The 23340-nt window shown below is 38.4% G+C and overlaps 2 protein-coding genes across 6 annotated transcripts in view; one reads left to right on the top strand and one right to left on the bottom strand.

Moving 5' to 3' along the window:
- CTPS2 (CTP synthase 2) overlaps positions 1-922 on the bottom strand; it is a 78471-nt gene extending 77549 nt beyond the window's left edge. Inside the window, exon 1 of one of the 5 annotated variants that reach the window (XM_065627099.1) lies at positions 711-922. The gene's annotated coding sequence lies outside the window, so the exon portion shown is untranslated. Of the gene's footprint in view, positions 1-510 lie in introns of all 5 variants that reach the window. The other 4 variants (XM_065627098.1, XM_065627096.1, XM_065627093.1 and 1 more) reach the window with 4 other exon arrangements.
- Positions 923-1028: 106 nt separating this feature from the next.
- SYAP1 (synapse associated protein 1) lies at positions 1029-22496 on the top strand. Its single transcript, XM_065627101.1, has 9 exons — positions 1029-1333; positions 6046-6164; positions 8422-8488; positions 10200-10273; positions 10544-10683; positions 12405-12550; positions 16366-16424; positions 17428-17575; positions 19169-22496. Exons 1-9 carry the CDS (start codon positions 1132-1134, stop codon positions 19294-19296), a joined length of 1083 nt encoding a protein of 360 aa, XP_065483173.1. The 5' UTR covers positions 1029-1131; the 3' UTR covers positions 19297-22496.
- Positions 22497-23340: the final 844 nt, after the last annotated feature.

Raw genomic sequence — 23340 nt, forward strand, 5'->3', positions numbered from 1 at the left:
ACTTGCAACAGCAACAAAGAACTCCAGGTGTTTTGGGGAGTCTCTTGTAAAAGGAGACAGAACTAGAGTTAGGGGAGGAGAAGCAAAAAGAGCATATTGGAAGCAAACATTTTCCTGGGAACTGGAAATCAGCACAAGCCGGGGCGGGGTCGGGGGGGGAAGACGAATTACTCTGTTTAGTCTTATCAACAGGACCTTGCTGCCTTCAGCAGGGATTTGGGAGCGCTCCGCCCCAGAAGTGCTGCACTACAGTAAGTCGGCGGCAGCCGAGCCGGGAGCGGGGCTCTCGCTGCCCTGTCCCGTCCCGTCCCAGCGGCCGTTACCCCAGCGGGCGGCTCCGCCGCGGCCCAGGTGCGGGGCGGGAAGGGCCGCCAGCGGGCGGCCGCTCCGCGGAGGCCGGGCCGGGCGGCAGGACGGCGGGGCAGGGAAGGAGCGCGGCGGCGGGGCAGGGGCAAAAAAAGGGGGCTGCCCCCTCCGGAGCGACCGCCAAGCCGCCGGACCGCGACTTACCGCCCCGCGCCGCCTTTTTGTCTGCAAAGGCGGATACTCCAACCAGCAGCCCGACGAGGTGCGCCCGGTAAACAGCCGCGGGGACACCGCCGGGGGCTGCCCAACTGAAGCGGACCCGCGCGTGGGGAGGGGGAGGAGGAGGAGAAGGCGGCGGCGGCACCTCCCCGAAAAAGGCAAAGCCCCGCGGCAGCGCCTCTCACCGCCGGTAAGAACTCCGCGCTACCAGCCCAGCCCGTTGCTTCCCCGTCACGGCGGCGGCGAGGGGCGGGGGGGGAGGAGGGGGAAGCGGGGGGGGAGGAGGGGGAAGCGGGGGAGGAGCCGCCCACCCGCCGGGCGCCCCCGCGCAGGCAGCGAGGCCGGGTGGAGCGCGCGCCCGGCAGCGGCCCCTCGCGACAGGTGCCCCGCGGCGGCCTCGCGCGCCGCCCGCCCCTCCGCCTACTCTCCACCCCCCCACTGCGGTGGCGCGAGAGGGAGGCTAGAGCGCCGCCCTTACCCGCGACGGGCGGAAGTGGCGTACGCGGAAGGAGCGGGCAGCCTGGGTTTCCGCCTACACAGCTGTTCGCCCCTTGGCGTTGGCAGCGCCCGTTAACGGCCGAGCGCGGCCGCCGCTGCTCCTGCGCCATGTTGCGCGGCCTGGGCAGCTGGTTGGGGCTGGAGCGGGCAGGCGAGGAGAAGCTGCTGTCGGCCGAGGAAAGGAGCAGCTCCGCAGAGGAGAAGGAAGCAGTAGCAGCGGCGGGCGCGGAGCCGGCCGTGCCGAGCTCGGAGCAGGTGGAGGTGCGGGCGGACTCGGAGGCGCTCCTCAGCCAGGCCAAGGGACTCGGCAGTGAGTGTCTTGCCCTCGCACGCCGGTGCTGGCGGGGAGAGAGGGGTGGAGGCGGCCCGGCACCGGCAGCCCCGGGGCACACCCGCACCCCACGGGAAAGCGCCCCTTGAGCAGCCTCTGCGGCTGCTCCCCGCGGCCGAGGTACACCCGCGGTATGAGGCCCCCGCCCCTCCCACACACGTCGCTGTTTGGGGGCTTTATGTAAATAGAATGCTGAAATAAAAGGATACCTTCACTTGTTCGAGGGGTGTGTTGTGCCCAGGCGTCTTCAGGCAGGAGGTGCTGCTATGGGTCCGTCTAAAAAAAAATAAATAAACTTTAGCAGGAATATTCTCTTTGTGTGGTGAGAGCAGGGTAGCAAGTGGAGAACTGAATATAGACCAGTTTAATGCATTTTTAGGGGCTGGAGACGTTACCAGTGCTTATCATTGGTACGTAAAAGAAAGTTCTAGTTGAACTAAACATTTATAGGTTTTACAGTGAGTTAAGTGTATTTATTTTCAGGTCAACAAATATAAAGGAAAAATAACCTTTCACCTAGATAGCTACAACACTAATGTAGCTTGCATAGTGATGCAAATGGGGAACACAGGTTTGAGGTGACCAGAATATTCTTTTAAAGAAACGGAACAGCTCTGAAGCATATCTTTCCAGGTATAAATGGTAATTCAGCTAAGTTAAGCTAGTATGGAAAATTATTTCAGTGAAGAAGAGTTAAAATTAAAAAGGGTAGGGAAGAATTACTTTTATGTTTTCACATATCTTTGATTTGAATCTCTTTTAAATGTTGGTGTTAACTGCAGTCCATGCATGTATGCGTCACTACTCACTCTAGTTTTTTTGATGCAGCTTGTCCAGTCTCTTCCATGGTTCTGAAACAATCCTATGCAGTTGCTAAAGCTGAACGTTTGGAAGTGACCTAACTCTCTAATTTAATCTTCATTTTTCTGCATTTCTGAGGTTCTTTTTACATAGCAGTTACTGACAATGAGAAATATTTGATTAAATTCTGTGCACTGTTAAAGTATGTTGCCTCACTGGAGATTAAAAAAAATAATAAAAACTTGGATATTTTAAAATTAACCAAGTAAATGGTGGCAAATGTTCCTTTCAGTTATCATCTTTTTCAGAATTGTTACTAAATGAGCAGTATTTCTTTTTCTGTTCTGTTGACACTGGGGGAAAAGTGTTGTGTGCATATAGAATAATGTACTTCTTGAATTGGTGTGGAGTTTCTGTGATTTTTTTTTTTTAATAGAAAGTAGTGGGGTTTGATTATTTTGTTGAACTAATCTGTAATGAGGCAGGGCTGTAATTTGCTATAGATAAGAATTCTGCTTTATCATAGTAGATTTTGAGATAAAATTAATCCAAAGTACAGCTCCATACACATTGCTGAAGGGTTTTCTTACTGGTGCTCTGAAACACTAGATCAATATCATGTGAAAGTTTAGCCTGAGATGGTTCTTGACTGTGCTTTGCCTTGGGCTATCTGAGCTGCAGCAGATTTTCTGTGTAGTTTGATCAAATACTTGTCCAGCTGTTGTAAATTGATCCTAATTTGGTAGTCGCTCTGATTGTTCAGGAAGTAAAAAAGTCTGAATTTTCAGGGGAAGAATAAGTACTGAATGTTAGAGATACAATTGGCTCTGGAAGTGAGAATTTGTTGTAGTGATTCATGGATTCATTGTTTGTGGTGGAAAGGCTTGTTTTGTAAACTTTGGTTGTCACTGTTTTAACATGTGATTCTTCTAGAAACATCTGCATGACTAACAACCAGGGTAGCTGTGTAGAAAGACTCCCCTAGCATATAAAGAATTTTGCTGGTTAAACTGAAGCCTTGCATACATTATTTTTTGCTCATTATCACATCATTACAAAGATTAGGAGAGTTTGTCAATGTGAACTAATAATAGAAATATTGCTAGATATGTATTCTTAATACAGGCATAGATTTATAAGAGAGAGGGAAGGTTTCTTGGTAATTTTAAAGTGGAAGTGTTGCTTTTCCACCACTAATTCTATTTTTCTAGGGCTAAGTACCACCTCTTACTGAGGTTTTATAAGTGCCTTGGTTCAGCAGAATATTTGCGCTTAATGGAAACAAAAAGCATTTTGTTCTTCAGACTGGTTTTAGGACTGGCCAAAACCACTTCGCTCAACAATACCTGGACAGGAAAATTTTGGCACCTTTTGCACCTAAAACAATTGTATATGAGAAGGTTTCCAGGGATACATAAAATGACCAATAAAAGCTGGTAGGGAGGAAACAATACAGTAGGCTGCAACTTCCTCTACTGTCATACGGGGGTCATATATATGTCTATATAAAAACATGTAGAAGATAGGCATTTTTTTGTACAATGTGAAGCATGTGATGGGTTGTGAAGGCTGATAACAGATAGGAAAAATGCTAGCAAGGACTTGAAGGTTGGTTGCCACCATTCTGTGGCTCATGAATGGAAGTTACACGTAAAAACTGGCTTGCTTGAGGGCGGGCTAGACCTCTGCATTTGTTAGTATTAACTTGGTGATATTATTAAAAGAGAATATTTTATACACCACAAAGGACAGTCAGCTTTCTGAAAGGTGACATGAATATTCTAAAGTAACTAATTCTACCAGTGGCTAACAACTTTGTTAAAACAACTCACTTTTGTTTTGCATGGTAAGGTTATTTCTTACATTTTGAACCTATAAGGAAACTGAAATTTTTGTGATGTCTTGAGGAGGAGGTTGTGTTTTTTTCTTTGTTTGAAACAAAAGCACTGTTGTTTTTGTTTTGTTTTAAAATCCCCTGTACGGAAGTCAAAACTGTTGGTTTTTTTCTGGAATAACCAAAATATTCTTACCATTCCATGTGCTTTGCATTCTTACTAGTGCCTCAAATACATCTTTGGTAGGTACTATGCAGTTTAGATTCACCATTACTACTCTAACCCTAGAATTAGAATGAGTTGGAATAGCTTAGCATAGCTTGGTTGGAAGGGACCTACAATGATCATCTAGCCCAACTGCCTGACCACTTCGGGGCTGATGAAGGGCCTGTTGTTAAGGGCCTTGTCCAAATGCCTCTGAAACACTGACAGGCTTGGGGCATTGACCACCTCTCTAAGAAGCCTGTCCCTGTGTTTGACCACCCTCTCAGTAAAGAAATGTTTGAAAATGTCAAGTCTGAGCCTCCCCTAACTGATGAAGCTTTGAGCCATTCCTCTGAGTCCCCCTGGATCCCAGGGAGAAGAGCTCAGCACCTCCCTCTCCACTTCCCCTCAGCCTCCTCCAAACTAGAGAAGCCCAAATCCTCAGCCACTCCTCACAGGACATTCCTTCCAGCCCTTTCACCAGCTTTGTTGCCCTCCTGTAGATGCATTCAAGCACCTTCACAAACTTCTTAAATGGTGGGGCCCAGAACTGCACATGGTGCTCAACGTGAAGCTGCACCAGCACTGAATACAGGGGGATAATCACCTCTTTTGACTGGCTGGTGATGCTGTGTTTGCACCCCAGGGTGTGGTTTTCCCTCTTGGCTGCCAAGGCGCTCTGCTGACATTGAGCTGTTGCTGACCAGCACCCCCAGATCCCTTTCTGCAGGGCTGGAGCCACTCCTGATCCATTTATACTTGCACCTGGCATTATGCTATCTCTGGTGCATAATCCAGCATTTGTCCTTGTTAAATTTCATACCATTGATGATTGCCCAGTGCTCTAGTCTATCTAGATCCCTCTGCAATTATATTATAATATTTACTATGGCACTTATTGACATTTTATCATTGTACATACTGTAACTGTGGTATTACAGTCATAATACGATTGTTTGAATGTAATAAAGTGCATGTGACATGTCATTATCTGAGAAGTAAACAATACCAATGTTGCTTTAAGATCCTTTGTCAATAAACTGATGTTTAATGTTGTTTGATATTTCAGAAGGTTAGTGATATCTATCTTGCTGCTTGCAAGTTTGTTCTCCTTAATTAAAACCAAAGAATACAAAGCAACTGTCCATGCTACATATTATAGTTCTTTCTTTGCCACATTTCTTCACTTCTAATATAAAAAAATGCTAGTTAGTCTTTGAAAATATTTGGTACTGCTGTTCTGACTCTGAATATATTCAGAAAAATAAGCAAACAGGGCCACAGTGTTTCTCATGGAGCTAAAAAGAGAATGGCAATGCAAAACAGAAAAGGGCAAACATCAAGTGCAAGCTTCTATCTTAAGACTTTTGAAGAAATCTCAAGTGTTCATAGCCTAAAGTTTTTCATGCATTTGCTGCCTTCATGAGACTTTACTGTGCATGTTGATTTTCTTTAAAAAAATAGAATTGTCTTAATACTGTTGCTAAAGTTATTTTATTGCTTAATGTCTTTGAAATAATCAGATTAGGAAAGACACATTGCTCCAAAAATTATTGGAAAGCAATATTTCAAGGACCATTAAGAATGTTTGATTTAGTAAACAAGGTTCATATATAAAAGTTTGATATACAGAAAGTTATGATCAAACAAAGTTTGGTCATCACTAAAGAATATGAACTACAAAGGAATAAACAGGGTTTTAGGAGTTATTTTTAGGACAGAAGCTGAGTTAAATGAATTTGAAAGAAGATTTCAAGTAGGTATCCAAATGTCTAAAGGGAATGAAAATCTAGTTAGAAAACTGGATGTAAAGAGGTGTTTTTCAACACTTTCTCTTTTCTTCTGTGAAAGGTTACCTCTTCAATTTTGCCACTGCTGCTACAAAAAAGATATCTGAATCCGTTGCTGAAACAGCACATACGATAAAGAAGTCTGTAGAAGAAGGAAAAATCGACAGCATCATTGATAAGGTATTTTGGTTTTAGGTACCCGATCTGAAAGATTTGTTTGCTTCTTACTGTTGTTCTAATGTGTAGCAAATCTGGCGTGTGATTTCTTTAAGCTGGCTTTAGGAATTGCATATTTCAAGAGCAGGTATCTCCTGTTGTGATAAGTGACTGAAATGTTTTTTCATTGATAGATATACCAAAAAATGGTCACTTTGCCTTACTCAGTACTGCACCTGTGTTCAGTTCCTTCAGGATGCAGATACACTGGAGAAAGACCAGAAGAAAATAAGAAAAATGCTGATATAGAAGGAAAGGCTGGAAGAGTTAGTAGAGACAGGTAGTTAGGGGATGTCAGAGGGATGTGTGGGTTGGGTTTTTTTCCCCAGTTTATTTAGTTGGAAAGATAAATGACATAGTCTGCATCTTAAATGCGTCTCTGAAGTAAGATTCAGAATGAGGATATTGTATATGAAGACCCTAGATCTATACAGGTACAGTTGCATAAAACCCAGTGAGTTAATGAAACGGTTTACTATGGTCCTGTTCTTCCACCCTCCCACTTTTCTCTTGCCCTCCCTGGCTGCCAGCTCCAGTTGCTTAACTTCTGCCAGCAAGTGTTCTTCCAGTGCTTTAAGTCATTAACTTGGCAGAAACAGAGAAAAATGTTTTTTAAAAGCAGCAATAAATGCTATGTAGTGGTCTTCTATTTTTTAGCAAGGGTAGCCTGGAAGAGAAAGGGAACTGACCAAACCCAACCCAACTGTAGTGGAACTGTGCATCCGGGAGTGTCAGACTTGGGAGATCCAGCCAGAGCCCTCCTTCTACTCCTGTCTCTCAAACACCCCTTCAGAGGAACTAGATCATTTCCTTTTGTTTTGTTCAGTACAGTGAAATTTAATTTCTTAATATAATTCGTTTTCATGTTGTCTTCCAAATTAATCATCAAATGACACATCTAAATTTCTGTTATGATCACGTTTTGTCTCTAGTTTTCATTGACTTTTTAGTGACAACTGTCTATATACAATGGCAGTTATTTCCTGCTACAGTATACTAGAGTAACATAATTTTGATCCACATCAAAATTGAGTAAGAACATTATTTGGTAGTTTAATACACAAATAATAATGCTCATAAGAAACTGTAGCTAAGTACCTACAGCATATTTTTTTCCTAAAATACAATTTTCTTTTTTTCTGCAGATGCCTTAGAGTAAAATGAATTCCTTGTTTTGACTAATAAGTTTACGTAGGGGAGAAACAGAATATAGCTATATCATCGTAAAGCTTTTGTCTTACACTATGTCAATTATTCCATAAATACCAAAAATTCATATAACTTACAACTAGGAGGAACCACAATGATTGATTGGTATAACAGGCACTACAGTAGTTCTCTCACTGATATTAAACTGAAATGCAGAGTTGTTGAAGGAAAAAAATTAGAGGAATTTATCTGGATTTAGCTTGAAGACTTGCATGCTTTTTGGCAACTTGTTAAGCCATAGACCCCACCGCTTAAAATTCGTACTTAGTGAGTGGTTTAATTTTTCATTTCTAGGTTCGTTTTTTGCCACTGCTTTCAACTACAGAATCACATTTGCATTGTTACTTCTAGATTATGCCATACTGACTTCTGAGACCATTCTCCTTTTTTTAATTCCAAATTAGATATGGGATATTTCTGAACAATTTTTAATGAAAATTTGTCAACAACATACATGGAGAAATTATTTTATTTCAGCTAAGCAGACATTCTGAAAATCATACTTAACAATTTTACAAGTCTGACTTTTTGCAATGGATATATTTCTTAGGCAACTCTTGAAACTTATTGTAAGGCCAAGGGTATTTTTAAGTGTTTAATGCTTTAAAAATATGTTCAAATAGGTCTAAACAGTTAGTCTGTGTTATCTGTATTTGATATGGTAAGGCAGTAAGTGTATATGCATAGTATGCTGATGTTCAAATTATCAGCTAGGATTTTCCATCTTTTATTTTGTCCCTTAAACTTGATAAAACTATAAATATAAACTTGAAAGCGTACACAATAGTTTAAACTACTTAAACTTTTTGAAGGCAAAATCAAATGTTTTAGTAAGGGGGAATGTATGATTTACGTGAAACACCTTTAATTTAATTAACTTACAAAAAGGGCCACCAGGCATATAAGAATATGATGCTACAGTGTATATGAAAGCAATTTTGGGATGAATGTGAAACAAGGGAAGTGATTTTTTTTTTTTCTTTTATTGTGGTTTCCTAATTTTTTTTTTTAGACAATTATTGGAGATTTTCAGAAAGAACAGAAAAAATTTGTCCAAGAGCAGCAAACAAAAAAATCAGGTAATGTATGCTTTTTTGATAATGCATAACATTACATAAGCTAAAACTTGCTGGAAGCTGCATAGTTGAGCTATATCTAAACCTAATCTATCAAAACTCTGTTTAATGAAATACACTGTGGTGGAACTTAACATATGTTGTGGAACAGAAAGATGACATTTTTAAATGAGGTTAGTGTTACATTATCTAATTAGTTTAGATTTGCTTTTTTAACCAAATTCAGCTTTATGAAATTAACTCAAAGACCACTGTGCTAGCAAAGCTGATTTCTTATTGTTTTGAATCTTAAGCCTTTATTGAAGACGGGTGTGCTGATCACCTTTCTTTTGAGCTTCAGCAATCATGTCATTTTCATAATGAAATGAAAAACATGGGTGTTTGCACTGTAGTATTAATTAGTTTCGCTGTAGGAGTTACTCTGTTTCAATTAAAGGCATAATTGCTCTTTTGCCTTTCTGTAAGTCATTTGCTTTATAGTTATCTGTGATCTAAATCCTTTTGAGTTATCCACCTATGAGCTGTTGACATCCGTGGATCTATTTGAGACTTAAAATAAGCACAATTTTTTTTTTATGTTGCCTTTCATCACTGGCTTTTATCTCTTTTAATGTGTTACCTGAATGCAATAATTTCTGACACTTTGAATAATTAGGGCTCTATTGTTAATCTTGAAAATGAGCTCATCTTAAATGGATAGTGATAAAATTTTTCATACTGTCTGTAGTTAGCACCTTAGTCTGGTTTTTGTTTTTGTTTTCTTGCAAGACTGCTTATGTGATCCTGTTATCTGTATTTCAATATTTTTGTCTCTGTTAGTAAACTTTGGCATCTGTTAATATATTTCTACAAGTTTCATGAAAACAGATAGCTAGATTGCTGAAAGGAGGAGTAACAGGTGGCCTAACTGCAAGAAGCGTTAGCATCAGATGTAAATCCATGTGGGTGAAAGATCTTGCTGATATCAGGTGCACAGGCAAATAAGCATTGTTAGTTTTAGGTGCACAAGAATTATTTGTTAACTGTTACAGATGCATCATAAAGTCTCTGTAGGCTGAATTTGGATTGACAGTGAAGAGATTAGTAGATTTCTATACATCTACAATAGTTTATCTTGCTGTACGTACAGCCTACAGAGCTATTGTGCAAGCATCTGTGTAAATACAAATAGTCTGAACTCGAGTATGCTTATTCATTGTTTAACATGCTGTAATTTATAACAAATCTATAACTTATTTTTCTCCATCGTTAAAGAATTGGTGTCTTCTGGGTAATATAAAATTAATACAATAGTAAATTATTTTGAAAACTTTATCTAAATAAAGTTTACATGTTTAAAGTGAATATAGAAATTTCTATTCACAGGCAGCTTAACCAGTTATACAGCACTACTTCAATAACTAAACTAAGAGTCACCAAGTTCTGACTTGACAAATTGCAAAGAAATTCTAACAGTTTTAGTTTTACAATAATCAGCAACTATTTCATCTCATTTCATCTTTTTTTACCTCTGATAAGCAAAGATCCATTCCTAGAGTTTCTCTCTTATGCCGTGAGCTTAGTTTGGGAAAAAAGAACAATGAATTGACTTACTCATGTAAGTCTCCTTGGTTTTGTCTCATTATATGTTACTTTCTGTAAGGTAGTTGGGTGATTTAAAAAAAAAAAAAAAAAAGTAATACACATGCAATTCTTTTCCTCCTTTCCAAAACAGAAGCAGCAGTGCCTCCCTGGGTAGACAGCAATGAAGAAGAGACAATTCAACAACAAATACTGGCCTTATCAGCAGTGAGTGTTTAAATTCCTGTAAGATTTGAAATTTTTCTATTGGAGAGGTTAAAACTTCCTTTTTTTTTTCCAAACTAAGTTTGGCTGTTATTATTAAATTATATATTTTCAATATACTTTTAATGTGTCTGTTCCTACACTGATTATGTGCAAGAGTAAATAGTTTCAGTATCAATTTGAGCCAAAGTAGATCCTCAATATAATTTTTGATCTGAAATCTGATATCCTTTTTCTGATATCAGTTAATGACCATAAATATGTTCTTCAAAGGATAAACGAAATTTTCTGCGGGATCCTCCAGCAGGTGTGCAGTTTAATTTTGACTTTGATCAAATGTACCCTGTTGCAATGGTGATGTTACAAGAAGATGAGCTCCTCAATAGGATGAGGTTTGATCTTGTTCCCAAACAGTAAGTAATTTCTGCTGGTAACTGGATGGTTGTACTTTCAATGTGTCTCTAAATATTCGTAAATTACTCCTTTTTCTTTTATCTTCCTTCAATTCTTTTTTTTTTAAATGTACTTCCTTTGTATGTATTTTATATCTGCTAATTTCAAATGCATGGAATATTGCATGTGCATTGCAGTTTAGCAATTGGAGGAAAGAACACAAGTAAATCTGTTAGAAATTCAGAGCTAATAAGGAACTATTTACTGAAGTATGGGAGCGGCCTTAAATTTTTTCATATCCTGTGTGCTAAATTAATTGAAAATCTTTTTCCCAAACAAAGGTAAACGCAGCAACAAACATGTTCAGATCTATTGGTGTAACTGACACCCCAAAAAGTTATTAGAGGTAGTCAGAGGCTCCATGGAGAAATGGTAAAAGCGTCCACAAAGCAGCAGCAATGCAAGCAAGAAAAACCGGTTTTGAATAGGCAATGGCAAGAGCTCTGTGTTGTGACTGCCTTCCTTATAGTGGACCTAACTAGAAGATCTGTAAGGTCTTTTGTCCCGGAAGTTATGGCCTGTTCCAGTATTGCTTCTCAATCCCAGCTTTATTCCAGTGCTGTTTTCCTTCCTTGCCCAGTCCCAGACTCTGTTCCTTAAGCTTGTTTCCTAGGTCAACGTTCTTGTTAAGTAGGAGTTCCCAACATTGGTTTCCTGTCTGAGGATAGAAACAGGAAAGAAAACATCTTTCTTTGTGCATTTTTGTATTTTAAATCTCCTCCTTTTATAAGCCTTCCCAGCTCCTTATTTTATTTACCCTCTTCCCTGCTATTATTTGCTGTCAGTGCTAAAGCTCTGCCCATGTTCTAGGTTTTCATCTGATACTCTGTCTTCAGCCTCTGGTCATGCTATGCTTGCCTGTCCCACTCCATTGCTTAATAGTATTTTTTTTCTCTTCCTAGTCGCAGTAGTCACTGTTTGCCTGAATGGGCAGGAAGGCAACTTCCCTCCGTCTCTTTCTTTCTTGACCTACACACATTCCTCCCCACAGGCCTTGCCATTTCTGGCTTCTCTTCCCTCTGGGTTAAAGTTGGGTATTCTCTTGCTCACTGGAGGATTATCAGAGGGAAATGTTACTTAAGACATGTGATGGCCTCCCGCATAAGAGAGTTGGTCATTTCTGAGATGGCAGTTTCTAGTTACTGAAGGTTTTGCAGACATGCTGAAAGATGTGAAGATAGCGAAGTAGGACTGCTGCAAACTAGGAGTGGCTTCTGCCTGTAGATCAAAGATGTTCCAGTTCCACCTGAGCTCTGGGGAAGATGTGGATTAATATAGTTTGACAATAACAGAATGTTGGTTTTAGAGAGCAGGTGAAGAGAACAGAGTTATTTGCCTTGTTGGTTTTGTTTACATCACTTGGCAAGAGAGATGGAACAGCATAATATTGTTCCAAATTATGTATTGCTGCATGCTGTTAAGCTTTTTCTAAAGAAATAACATTACTGTTGTTGTTATTATTATATGCTCAAGTCCATTGTAACTATCTTGTAAGAGATCAAGAACTTCTACAATGATGGACTGTTTTAAACTGTGTTAATATCACAGATTTCTAAGTTTTTACTTAGAGGACAGCTGTGTTTACTCCATCCCTCCGCATATTTAATTTTATTTCATTGCTAGATGGCAAAAGGAGCCATATTTCCAAATGTAGTAATCAAAATCTGTTTGTTCGTTCTAGCATAAAGGAAGAGGTGTTCTGGAGAAATTATTTCTACAGGGTGTCCCTAATTAAACAGTCTGCACAACTCACTGCACTTGCAGCTCAACAGCAAGCAGCAGGAAAAGAAGAGAACAAAGGCAGAGAAGAGGATTGTCAACTGAAAGGTATGGAAAGGATTTGTTTTAGCACAGCTCATTAAGTTAGTGTCATCCATACTGACTGTATACATCAGGTGACTTCAATTTTTTTATCCTGGATTTCCTATGAAATTAGAGTTTCTCTCATCATACTTGGTCTGTTTGTCCATGTGGTGGAAGAGGGGACTCCTAGTGCTTTTAAGCAGTTTTCCAATTCCAGCCAACTTTTGTCAGAAGAGTTTTCCTAAGTAACAAAAAGCTTTTGTCTTTACCTTTCAATGCAGACTGTATTCAGGCTCATTTCCTACTGTCATATCACTTATACACTTGCACCATATCCAGCACCTATTTCGTCATTTTCTATGAGCAAATTGTGTTTACTGTTACCCTGTGCAGGTGCCATCAAGTCAGGAAATCACTGGGATTGTCATGATTTCATAAGCCTTTGTATCCAACTGGCATCTAAATGCATTTATCTAATCTTTTTCTTCCTGTTTTTTTATGGCTGTGATTTTTTTTTTTTTTAATTGTTTTTATTTCTGTTCTTCTGAGTTTTATATTACACCAACTGATGGGATTATATTATAGACTGTTAAGCATAGCAACTGACTTCTCCTCTGTTTTCTGTAGTGTCTCACAATAGATTTTTGAGTACTAAATCCTTTCACTTGCTACTGCATTTAGTTCTTTGTATAGAGGAAAAGGTTACATTTGGAAAAACTAGAAACATAAATTCTGCCAAAAGATATTTTCTTTACTGTTGTTTATAAGCATATTCTCTGTGAAGTCTGTTTACTGTCAGCATGCTTCCCCTTTCCCCTGAGCTTTTTACTTGGTTTCTGTTTCTGCATATCTTTGCTTGAGTAAACCAATTTCAGAAAAAAAAGAAAGCTGACACTGTTGTGGCTGATTGGCAAGTCAAGAAGAAGTTACTCTATCATTAATTACAGTGCTGAATGTTTCCTTTATGCAAGCTAAATGTGTAGTTAAATGGGCAGTCTTAAACTGTAAGGTCCTAGGGCAGCATAATGTTCCTTCTTTTTTTTAACAGTACAATACTCATATTTGCCAAGCTATGGCTGTTTTAATTGAAGTGCTCAGCTCTAGAGAGAGGGATGGCAACTGACCCTATTGAACAACAAAACTCTTATCTTGGAGTCATCCAAACCCTTGGAAATTTCCAGTCAAAGAGGAAGTTGCTGGATAATACCGAAGAGTTATTCTAGTAAAGTTACCATTGTGACTGAAAACAAAACATACCTTCTTTAACAAAAAATCAGAAAAATTCAGAAGACCAATATAGGATATGCAGATAGATTTACTGTCCCAATGACCAAATATCCTGTAATGGCAAAGATACATTTACCAGACTGTAGTAAATACAAGTTGTGTTTGATTTGAAAATCACATAGGTTTGGGAAACTCTGAATCATCTGTTATTTTTTGTTTAAATAACCTTTTGAAGGTTGGATTCCCTAATTGGAGGCTAAAGCTGGAAGTAATTGCCTGTTGGTAACTCTATGTAATGTTCAGAGTTTCTTCTTCAAATTGACTGGTGTCTATAAAATAGAATTAATTGCCTTCCACTTTCATCTGTCTCCTCCTTTCCTGCTGTTTTCACAAAGTTAAATTAGTGCAGTTCATGGGAAGGAAAAAAAGAAGGTACAAATAGAAGACATTCCATGTTCTAGAGAGACTATATAAGATCTATAACAAAATACCAAGTTCTAGTCCTTCTCCAGGCATTAGTAACTATTTCCTTGGGAATGAAGTTACCTCATTGGCAGAGTGCACATCAGCAGCGGAGGAGATGGTGCCCGGCCAGTAGATCCAGAAGGCAGGAAGATGTGCCAGGGGAGGTTTAGGTTGGACATTAGGAAGAGGTTCTTCACCCAGAGGGTGGTAGAGCACTGGAACAGACTCCCCAGGGAGGCAATCACGACCCCAAGCCTAGCAGTGTTCAAGAAGAGACTGGACAACACCCTCAGACACATGGTGTGAGCTGTGGGGTTGTCCTATGCAGGGACAGGAGTTGGACTTGATGATCCTTGTGGGTCCCTTCCAACTCAGGACATTCTAAGATATTGTGGGTGTCAAGAGGATGGACCAGACTCTTATCATTGGTGCCCAACAACAGGATAAGGGGCAACAGGCACAAACTGTAGCACAAGATGTTACATCTGAATAAGAGGAGAAACTTCTTTACTTTTAGGGTGCCAGAGCCCTGGAACAGGCTGCCCAGAGAGGTTGTGGTGTCTCCTTCTCTGGAGACATTCAAAACCTGCCTGGACACATTCCTGTTCAATCTGCTCTAAGTGAACCTGCTTTAGCAAGTGGGTTGGACTGGATGATCTCTAGAGGTCCCTTCTAACCCCAACCACTCTGTTGATTCTTTGATAACCTCAGCCCTGATGGAAAAAAACCTGCATTTATGCTGGACACCAGGTTGAATATGAGCTAGTAATATGCTCTTGTTACAAATAAAGCAAACTGTGTCCTGGGCTGCATTATAAGGAATGTGGACAGAACAGTGCTAGTGGTGTGTTAGTTGCCTCAGACTGGTGCATGGCCCAGTGCAGAGCTGCTGTGCCGCTTCTGCGTGAGAGCAGCAGATGGAGCTGGAGGCACCTCTCTTGCGTGGTGCTTTGGGCAGTCGATGCTGAGTAGGGCAGAGGTAGCGCCACGTTCTACAGCCGCCCCAAGCAGAGAGGGTTGGAGCCTCTTTGGCTGTGGTGTTGGGAGCAGTACCAGATCCTCTGAAGACTGGGAAGGGGAAGGAAGAGAGAAGATGGAACAGAGCAGTGGGCATTGACTAGGGGAGCTGTATAAGCAGTGACAGCTACCAATTAGGAAACATTTTAATTAGGACTGATCTTAATTTTTAAAATTAAACCTGAAAAGATTCCCCCTTCAGAAATTGCTGAGTAAGCAGGAAGAGTCTACCTGGGTGCACTGCAATAAGCTGAGCTGCAGGCTCAGAGCTGCTTTGCATGTTTACACAAAGAGAACTGCTAAGCAAGCACTCTATCACTACCACAACCTGCCCAGTGTGGTAATTGTTCTTGCAGCCACCCGGCTCTTTATTCTGACTGCTCTACCCTGCTAGTTACATGAGGAGAAGGAAAGCTGGGGTGTTCCTTTACCTGCCAAGAAAAAAAAAAGATCTGTCCTTGCTTGTAACCAATCGTTGTCTCCTAGCACCATGCTACTAAATAGAGAGTGCACAGTGAGTTTTCTTAGGAAATTGAGAACAGCTTCTAGGGTTATGTTTTTCAGGTACTTCCTTTGGCTGTGTGAAAGGAGGTAAGGTTGTGGAGCACTCTTCTTGTGTGTGTTTGGGGGTGTGCGTATAGATATAGTCTGGTATACCTAAGAGCTGACTGGTGCCCATGTCAGTAGTAGTACCCAACCAGGGGAGTCCAGGAGCTGCCATGATAGGCAGTAACTGGATTTCATGAACAAGTCTACACCTTTGTAACTTCAAAGATCTTGTGACATGTGGTGCAATCTGTGTTTTATAGAAGACATTCTTTCAGAATCCCAAGTGTTCCTATTTATGTAGTTCTTTGGATCATTTTGAGGGCAGAGGGGTCCCTGTGATTTAGCTTTGGAGTCATAATGAGGAAACGGTTTGTTAAACTTGCCTTAATTAAGCATAGAAAATTGCTTCTCTTCTGTTTCATTGTTGCAAATGCTTCACCTGTGGCTGAATTCAGCCTTTAACCACCAGGATTCTCTAAAACCTCAAATACAGTATTCCCTTGTACATTTAATAGCTATGCAGATTAAATTAAATCTTTATATTTTTAAATGTAATCTACCTTTTTTTTCCCTCTTGATAGAAACAGTACGGCCAAAAACACCACCTGTTACAATAAAACCTCAAATGAAATCTCAAGAGGTAAAAATGCTGTTATGTTTTATCTGGTATTTAGGATGTGAAACTGTTACTTAATAGGTAATTATGCGTATTTTTTGAGTCAGTTGTGCTATGAAACTATGATGATATAATATCTGACAGTCCTAACCTGCTGCTGTTCTGCCATGACACTAATTTTTAGTGCATTCACTTTAAACTCATTTTCAGTAGAAAACAACAACAGTTTACCTGAAAAATACTTTCATTAGTATCCTGCACATTATAATAAAACATGTTTTTACTCTGAAGTGTGACATTTCCAAAATGTTTGGAGTAGGTTTGCATTGTATTTGGACACAAGGAATACCCTCACAAAACCATATTCATGTGCCATGTTCTGTCCAACTCTTCAGCAGTTGTCAGGCTTAAGTATAGGAAATCTAAATGATGTGTTGCAATAGCAACATTATTTTATTGCAATGGCAAGAAGAGTTTTGCTTGATACTGCAGAAACTTTTAACTTAGGCACGTAATGACCCTTGTTCATTTCTGGATTGTAATATCAGTGCCAGAGAACGCTCTTGGCAGAAGCAGAGCTGTGCATTCATTTGCCAATAACATGCAGTGGACTAAATTAAGCTAGAAAGATTTCCAAAGAACAGTCCTCTCTTATTTGTGTGTGGAAAACAGTTACTGAATTGTGGTCAAAATTTAATATTAGTCTTATGTACTGTTCTAAACTATTTATGAGTTGTTTATTGTTTCTGAAGATAACAAAAACAGAATTAAAGTTGTTAGGAGAACATTAAAAAGGAGCCTAGGATGAAAAGCAAATAATTTTCAGTATAACTATCTAATGTTTTTGTTTGTACAAAAATAGTCTTAAAGAAAAATTGTCCATAAAGAAAAATAGTTGTCAGAGTAATGCCTTTTTTTTTTTTGCTGACTCTATCTTAAAGGCAGTCAGTCATGGGAGTGGAAGTATGTATTGGTGACAATTTTTTCCTCTCTTTGGATAACCTTATACAAAACTGTCTTACTGCAGGATGAAGAAGAGATTTCCACAAGTCCAGGTGTATCAGAATTTGTGAGTGATGCTTTTGATGCCTGTAATCTGAATCAGGAAGACCTAAGAAAAGAAATGGAACAACTGGTGCTAGATAAAAAGAGAGAGGAGACTGCAGTAGTAGAAGGTGAAGCTATTGTTACCATCTATGTCTTAAATACAGTAATTCTAAAATAAGTTGATTTAAAAAAAAAATCATAATTCAATTTAGGAAAGTAGGTTTGTGACCATTTTTTGAAGTGTATGAAATGACCTGCAATTAAATATTGTGGAAATTAATGATAATTCTCACCACAGTCAAACCACACCTGATATAGAATGTTAGCTGTGAGGAGCTTAAATCCAAAGAACCTAACAATTTTTAGGTGGGTCTTTTATGAAAGTGACAGTGGTATGCTTTTTTCTGTCTACCTCCTCCTTTCCCTGCCTCCTCTTTCGTAGGTCCTTATGCGTATGAATTTTTCTTTCTTTAATTGACATCCTTGTAGGTAAAGTACAGTATTTGGAAGTCAGGCTACATTTTCTCCTTGTGCCACCAGCTAAAAAGGCAGCATTTGCACCAGACTACGAGCTTGCAGACGCCTCTGCTGTAAAAGATTTACATGCATTTGGAACAGTTAAAATTCAACAAATAGCTTTGAGAATGATGGGAAGAAATAAAGTGGGGCTTATACTTAAAATAATTCAGAAGAACGAATATCAGTGTAAAAAGCATAAAAACAGTCCATGGTTATTTGACTCTGGCCATATGCGATTAAGTATTTAATATGAAGACACTTGTATATGTAGATACTTATTATAATACAATTTTCAGAATTCATCTTACAGTGTGTTTTGGATGTTGTTGAATCCTTGCTTTGTGAAATTGTGATTTTATTTTTTTTTTTTAATGATTTTTTTCCACCCCCAATACATAGCCAAGCTTGAGGAATTCTTAAAAGCAATATGAGTTCCTTTCATCTAGCTTTTTGGTGAAAGTGTTTCAATAAGTCATTAATGTGTAATTTGTTCAGAAAAATTTCAGCTGGCCTTACTGACTTGGACTCTGGAATTGCGTACCTTCGTATCTAGGCTGAAGTACTAAGCAACGTGTAACACATCAAACACCCATCTCCTCCCCTGTACTCTTGTGTAGGATAGGTAGAGCTAATTAAAAGAGAGATTAACACAGGAATGCCTTCTGACTCATTTTTTGCCCTGAAGTATGAAATATTGTTACCTTTAGCCCTGATTAAATGAGCTCGCCTAGGTACAAATGTCAGTGAGAAAAATACCTGCTGCTTCTTTTTAATTATCCACAGTATTTAATCTTGATTTCTTTTTGTTTTCATAAAAGTATATTCAACAAACGTTTGACCTTAATTCATTTTTTTCCAGAGATTTAAAAGTGCAAAGGGAGATTCAGTTGATAGTAGACTGAAAGACTGTAGGAAATGGACTTGCAAAGGGATGCTTGTTATGACTAAGCTTTATATTTGCTTTTTATATCTTTATTATAGTACGCACAGAGGAATATAGACTTGTATATTAATTAATTTCTATCTGTGGTCAATAAGATGATGATATTTCTGATCTTGAAGTTCCTTTAGTTTTTAAGGAGAATTGGCCATAAAGTTTGGGGAACATAAGAGAGATTCAGTGCAAATTCATCTAGTTTTATATAAATAAGCAACATTCTGTATTCTCAATTTAATTTTTACATGTCATTTATCTGTTGTAGAAGAAACTGCTGACTGGGAAAAGGAATTGCAACAAGAGCTTCAAGAGTATGAGGTGGTGACGGAATCAGAAAAACGTGATGAAAACTGGGATAAAGAAATAGAAGAAATGCTGCAAGAAGAAAATTAAGCATTTTCACAAAATCACTATAACCCTAAGCTTTTTCGGAGAACTGACATGGATTTCTGCTTTCATATTTTGCTTATAAAAGATCTTCAAAAGACATAAACGAATCGAAATTTTTTATAATTCCATATCGGGATAAAACCAGTATTTCTGTTCTTTATATGAGCAGTTTCTGAACTTCTACATTCTTCAAAAGAAAAAAAAAAAAAGGAAAAAAAAGGCAAACACTGCAGATTATATGTCATAATTAAAAGTGATAACATTATTACGTGAAGCAACAGTTTAATTTGAGGCATTTGTAGTTGGTCAAGAAGAGATTTCTAAATCCTAAGAACCTCAATTTGTTTACCTACAGCCTTCTGTTTGGGATGTGAAAATGGATGTTGCAAGTAAATTAGTCCTTGAAAATAACTCTCTCATCACATTCGCACTCTGATCCCTGTATAATCTGTAAATGTGTACTATTTTTAAGGTGCTTGTAGCTAGTAGCCTTCATGTGTATTTAACTTCCTTAATGTACGTAGCCAAAGAATTTATAGAAAACCCTACCAAATAACTTCTGACACTTTGTTAAAAAAATACTAATTCAGACTCCAAAAGAAGTACTGATTAATTATTGATCAGATAGGATTAACTGACAAACATTTAAGCATTTAAATAAGAACAGAGTTATTAACTGCTTGAATTAAACAGTTGTTTTTGTTACATGATCATATTAAGATATTGCCTTTCCCCACAAAGAGAAATGGTTTAATGCATTCTTTCTTCAGAAGACTATTACGTTTCCATTTAATTTTGCTAAGCGAAAGCAAATTAAATGTTTCTCTTTGTTTTAAGTGCTGAAACATTTATGTAAAAACTTTGGCTGGTTTGGACATCTTTATTAAATACTGTAAATATGTGTAAAATTGGCTCATTTATTTAGAAGGAGGGCAGAATGAGTGGCAAACATATTTCAGACTTATACAGATTTCAAAAATATACTTTGTCACTGTGCTTAAGACACAGAATTTAAATTAAAAATAGTTTTCTTTAAAAGATTGTTTTATTCTTAGGCATCTGGATGTTTCCTGTAGTTTTGCCATTAAGTCATTATCTTTATATAAATGAAAATGTGATGTTCTATTTGTCATGTATTTCATAAACTTGTGTGACAAAACGTTCTTGAAATTCCAAATATGAAGGAAAATGAGTAAAATGAAGTAGGTAGGAGTCATTAAGCGCAATTGAATTATAGGCATGTTATATACAGTAAGCTCTGTCTAAATGACATAATTTTGCAGAAAACTTTTGTAAAGAGACTGTAATTATTCAGCCAATATTCATCCCGTGGGAACTGAAAACAGTTAAGTAGTTTTTAACTGCTGTTAACAATAAGAAAGGACTATTTAAAATTGTCTCTATTAGCAACTTGGAAAGAAAGCCCTCCTGTATTTCTCGTCATGGAAAATGAATTGTTTTAAACCTGCATACATTTGACTTCTCAAATTAGTTTCTTTATTAACATACACTTTCTCAACTACAAGTCATCTTAAGCACAATTGGTATTTTTATAGTGTTTTTCACTTTTAGTTAACAGATGCAAGTCGTGTCATGTTAAATAAGAGGTACTTTAGGAGCTTTTTAGGATTAATTAAAGGCCACAAAAGCTAAATCTGTTACATTCATAAAACTCAGACTATTCAAAGCTTAATGTTTACTCTTGACAAATACAACTGCTCACAGATTTAAGCTGGAGAAATTAGGGTCTGTCTGCTGTACAGTTTGACATGACACCTTCTTAAAAGATGGGTGGCTCTATTCTGATAATGGCAAATCTTGCCTGGATGACTTGGAGCTCAAAGTCGCTGCTCCTGATATCTGCTTTATTAAAAAACAGCCTGATCATTCCTCGTGTTTTCAGGTGAATGACAGGCTTATTTGCATGGGGTTTGTACTTCAAGCCTCAACTTTCTTTTCATGTAAGCATAGTCTATGTAGTGGCTATAGATATGAAACTCCATCTTTCATAGAAGATGGCTCCTACATATAAAACCTTAGTTTTCCAAGTCTCATGAAAAACCCACTATTTAAATTTGCATTTTAAAAAGCGCTAATGTAGCAAGGCTTAATCTGACTGAGCTGTGATATTTAAAGTCTCTTATCAAAAATCATCTTAATATTTCCAAAGCTGCATATCTGGTTTTAATGTGGAAAGCTGAAATATGTGCTGTGTGATCTTGCACAGTTTTCAGGACTGGCCTATGGCTTTCATTTAGGTTAGTGCTAGAAGTGTCTAGCAGTTCTTATTGTGTGTGGTAAGAGGGAAAGTGTCTATGTTCCACTTTTCACACAAGATAAACATAGACCTCTTCACGTTCATGATGAATTTTGAAGGTCTTTGTAGCCCAAATGTGTCTTAATATACTTCATAAGCAAGTATGCTGGCATTTTCTTAACATCATTCCAAGCACTGGCATGGTGCAGATGCTAAAATGCAGCAAAACAACAACAGCACAAAATCAAGGACAAAACTAAAAGAAATCAAGAATGGATCTAAAAAATACCTACGTGTGGAGACAATGTAACAGAAAATGTTGTTGTTTAAAACATTAAGAAAAAGCAAACAAAAAATTGCCAGCAAGTTTTCTTAGAAGAAACTAAACTTGCAGATTGTAAAACTAACCTTTGAGAAACAGGGAAAAGATTGTCCAGGATCCATTTAGGTTAACTGAGAAGAGTGATACTGCTTTCTTCTGAGTTATCATGTCTTGTTATCCTGTGCACTGAAGTATCCTGTTCAACGGCTAGTTTACTAGTCCAGTTGCTATTAATATGCGGATGGGATTTTTTGACTCAGTAATTTGATTGAAGGAGGAGGAAGAGGAAAGATTGAAAAATCCTGGAATGAAACAAGTGTAGTAAGATGTTCCCCTACATTTTTATTCAATCATTTACAGCTGTTCTCTAAATGAAGTTAAACAAAGCTTTCAGTTTCCTGAATTTTTTCAGAAAACTTTTAATTTCTTCAGTTGGGTCATAAAACTATGGGTTTTTTCCTTGCTATTTGGTTGTCTTGGTGTTTGTTTGGTGAGGTTATGCATGTAACGCTGAAGCATGGGATATCAATTTTAACCTCATGCATTAAAAGAATGACCCTACGTACAGGAACATATCACCTGACCATGAGATGCATCCTTGAACTCTTGGCCACTCTTTACTTTGCAAGAGCTATTGCACAAAACGGAACAAAATGTGTCTGGTTACAGACAAGTGCACTGTGGAGCAACAGCAGCTGCATTGGGCCCTTGGTCCTTGTGCTGTCTCCAGAGTCCAGTTGTACAATTACAGTGTCAAGAGCAACACTCATCGTGATCTTGGTTTCAACTGAGCAGAATCTTAAAAGAAAGATGTATTGTCTGGCCTGATACTACGTGTCTCAGTCAGTGCTGAATGATATATCTATAGCAACAACAGTACAGTAGCTTAGCCCTAAATAATGTTATGCATGAGTAGATTTTTGTTCCAAACTACCCATTTTCAAGTATTTTTTTCCTTTGTTTTAAACATTAGCGGGGTTGGGGTTTTTTTAGATCAGTGTTCCAATTTTTTTAAATGAAATGGCAAGTAACAGTGAGTGAATTTCTTGCTATATTTTCTTTGTATTATTTTGAAGTTAATTATTTAAGAAAACAACAATCCCTACTAAAACAACAGGAGACATGCATAACTTCATTTGCTTCTCAGTATAGCCCAGTATTGGCTCTATATGTATACACATATGAAGACCATGCATATATCTATAAATGCAAACCCACATCTATTCGTATGTCTAAATATATTCAAAAAATCACAATGTACTTTTCAGCTGTTATTTTAACAAGATACCATTGAGAGAGGAGGAGCAACCAAAATAATTATCATTAGTTTGTCACTATCATTTCTAATGAGACAGCGCTCTGCAGAAATTATCTTGAAGAATGAATCACTTGCTTCATTTCATGAAAGCCTGGTTTTCATTATGGCACAGATTAGGAACATTTGCTAATTCAAGGATTCGTGAAGCTA

Source organism: Caloenas nicobarica, chromosome 1 (genome assembly GCF_036013445.1).
Source record: "Caloenas nicobarica isolate bCalNic1 chromosome 1, bCalNic1.hap1, whole genome shotgun sequence".
NCBI lineage: Eukaryota > Metazoa > Chordata > Aves > Columbiformes > Columbidae > Caloenas > Caloenas nicobarica.